This window comes from Penaeus monodon, chromosome 4 (assembly GCF_015228065.2).
Source record: "Penaeus monodon isolate SGIC_2016 chromosome 4, NSTDA_Pmon_1, whole genome shotgun sequence".
Classification (NCBI taxonomy): Eukaryota; Metazoa; Arthropoda; class Malacostraca; order Decapoda; family Penaeidae; genus Penaeus; species Penaeus monodon.
This window is the reverse complement of record NC_051389.1, coordinates 41,405,913-41,408,412: the sequence shown is the minus strand read 5'-3', so window position 1 is coordinate 41,408,412 and position 2,500 is coordinate 41,405,913. Positions and strand designations below refer to the sequence as shown.

At 46.6% G+C, this 2,500-nt stretch overlaps 1 protein-coding gene across 1 annotated transcript in view; it reads right to left on the bottom strand.

Annotated features, from left to right (window-relative positions):
- The window catches only part of LOC119572219 (fibrinogen-like protein 1), a 4,660-nt gene that overhangs the window by 294 nt on the left and 1,866 nt on the right, over positions 1–2,500 (bottom strand). The window contains exons 3-5 of the mRNA XM_037919195.1: positions 1,449–1,561; positions 363–527; positions 1–191 (exon numbers count right to left, since the gene is read on the bottom strand). The exon at positions 1–191 is cut by the window's left edge and continues 294 nt beyond it. Of these exons, the coding sequence (XP_037775123.1) occupies positions 1–191; positions 363–527; positions 1,449–1,561 (469 nt within the window). The remainder of the gene's footprint in view (positions 192–362; positions 528–1,448; positions 1,562–2,500) is intronic.

Sequence of the window (2,500 nt, the reverse complement as noted above, 5' to 3'; positions counted from 1 at the left end):
TTGTCCAGTGGCACACGTTGTACCACCAGCCACCTTGGTTATTGACGGCGCAGCTGCACGTGTTGCAGTTATCGTTGTCGCGATCTGGTGTGCTGAACGGGAGCCCGGCGTGCTTCGCCTTGAAAGCGTCACTCACGTTGCCCGAAAATCCGTCAACCACCAGCCGGAAGTTGTCGGCCTCGTCCTCCACTCTGCAAGAGGGGAAGGCGTTACTGCTTGAGAAGAGAGGCGGCTACTGTTTAGGGGGAGGGCGAAACAAACGATTTGAGTTTGTTCCATCTCAAAAAACCTAGAGCCCTCCCTCCCACACACAATATTCAAACCCAAAGGAAGGAACAGCGAGACACTGAAAGCCACCGAACCTGAAGGTAAGGTACTCCGCCTTGAACCTCCTCCGCCCCATGTCCCGCATAAGGAAGCGCACCTGGTAGGGCTGCGCGTACGTGAGGGCGTGCAGCCAGCGGAGGCCCAGCCACCACTCGCCCTCGCCCGCCCTGCCGAAGCCGCTCGCGTACTCCACCCAGCTCCTGGTGCCCGACGGAGGGAGAAGGAATAATTAGTAAATAGCCAAATTAATTATATGAATTTGATATAAATAAAAAGGACATACGAATGAATAAAAGAGGATAAACTTAAGATATATGGATAAATAAGATAATGATTAAGTCAGTAAATAGAAAAAAAAACAATAAATAATGGCTAAATAAATAAGTATATAGATGAGTATATGATGAATATCAGGATATAAGAAAAAATTAAAGGATATTACGGTGCTATTTAACGGGACACGAACGTGTGCAAAAGTCATAGTAAATTGACCTATTCTTAAGGAATTATTATTCGGTGGTATAATGCGAAGCTATTTTAACTGGAAGAAATGAGCATAAGTAAAATTCTTCAAAATGTCATAGATGGATTAATAAATAAACAGTGCACAGTGACGATTCAAATACGTGTTCTATGCATCAAGTGTACAATATGAATTCCTAAAACACTAAACAATACCAGCTGATCTTCTGAAGTTGGCAAATGGATAGTAACTCATTACCAAGGCCACTCTTCTTACCCAGAGTGCTTTTCCCCGGAACGAAGGGTAGTCAGGTTAACATTCTCTCAACTCCTGCTGAGGTCACCTCTTGACTAAAACAAGGAACCACAAGGTAAATAGTGACCCCACTTAAAACTACTTGCTTACCTGGTCACTCATGACCACTCGAGAGGCCCATACGAGTAGAAAGAGTGAGGTGATCACCTGGGTAGTGGCACCGAAGAGTCGTCAGCATAATACTGTCCCCGCTGCTCTCGGGTCACTAAGCTGCAACACTGACCCCAGGAAAGGCAACACTGACCCCAGGAAAGGCAACGCTGACCCCAGTAGTGGGCTCGGTCACCTGGGCACCACTGAGTCCCCAGGGCATGGCTGACCCCCCTACATCCGGGCCACTGACCTGTTGAAGTCCGTGAGGCCCCAGGAGGTGTTCTGGCGCCGCAGAAGGAGGGTCCAGCCGCCGTCGCTGCCGTCGCCGCACTCGTCCATGTCGCACCACACGCGCACGGGCGCCTGGGGGCAGGGGGAGGCCGGGCAGGAAAGCCGAACTACAGGATACACATACACACGCGAGCGCACATACACAAAATACAGCCATTCATTCCACTGCAGGACATAGGCCTCTCTCAATTTGCTATTGAGAGATTATAAGGCAGTGCCACCCTTACCTGATTGGATGCCCTTCCTAATCAGCCGCGATTCGGCTTGCTAGCACTTGTGCCACGGCGGCGACTTTCCCCTACGACACCTGCGTTTAACTTCTCAAGGCGATATGTCGTTTTCTCGCCGTGAGATCGGGCTCGAGAGAGCAATCAAAACGCAGGCATTTTTACGACTGCCGCGACGGGGAATTGAACTCGGGACCAGTGATCTAACCACTGGACTATCGTGGCAGTCATATACATATATATATATATATATATAAAATATATATATATATATATATATATATATATATATATATATATATATATATATATATATATTTTTTTTTTTTTTTTTTTTTTTTTTTTTTTTTTTTTACGGTAGGTTCATGTTTGAGCCGCCGTGGTCACAGCATGATACTTAATTGTAGTTTTCATGTTGTGATGCTCTTGGAGTGAGTACGTGGTAGGTTCCCCAGTTCCTTTCCACGGAGAGTGCCGGTGTTACCTTTTAGGTAATCATTCTCTCTATTTCTCCGGCCTTGGGACCAGCACTGACTTGGGCTGGCTTGGCCACCCAGCGGCTAGGTAGGCAATCGAGGTGAAGTTCCTTGCCCAAGGGAACAACGCGCCGGTCGGTGACTCGAACCCTCGAACTCAGATTGCCGTCGTGCCAGTCTTGAGTCCGATGCTCTAACCACACGGCCACCGCGGCCTCTAATATATATGTATGTTATATATATATATATATATATATATATATATATATATATATATATATAGATAGATAGATAGATAGATAGATAGA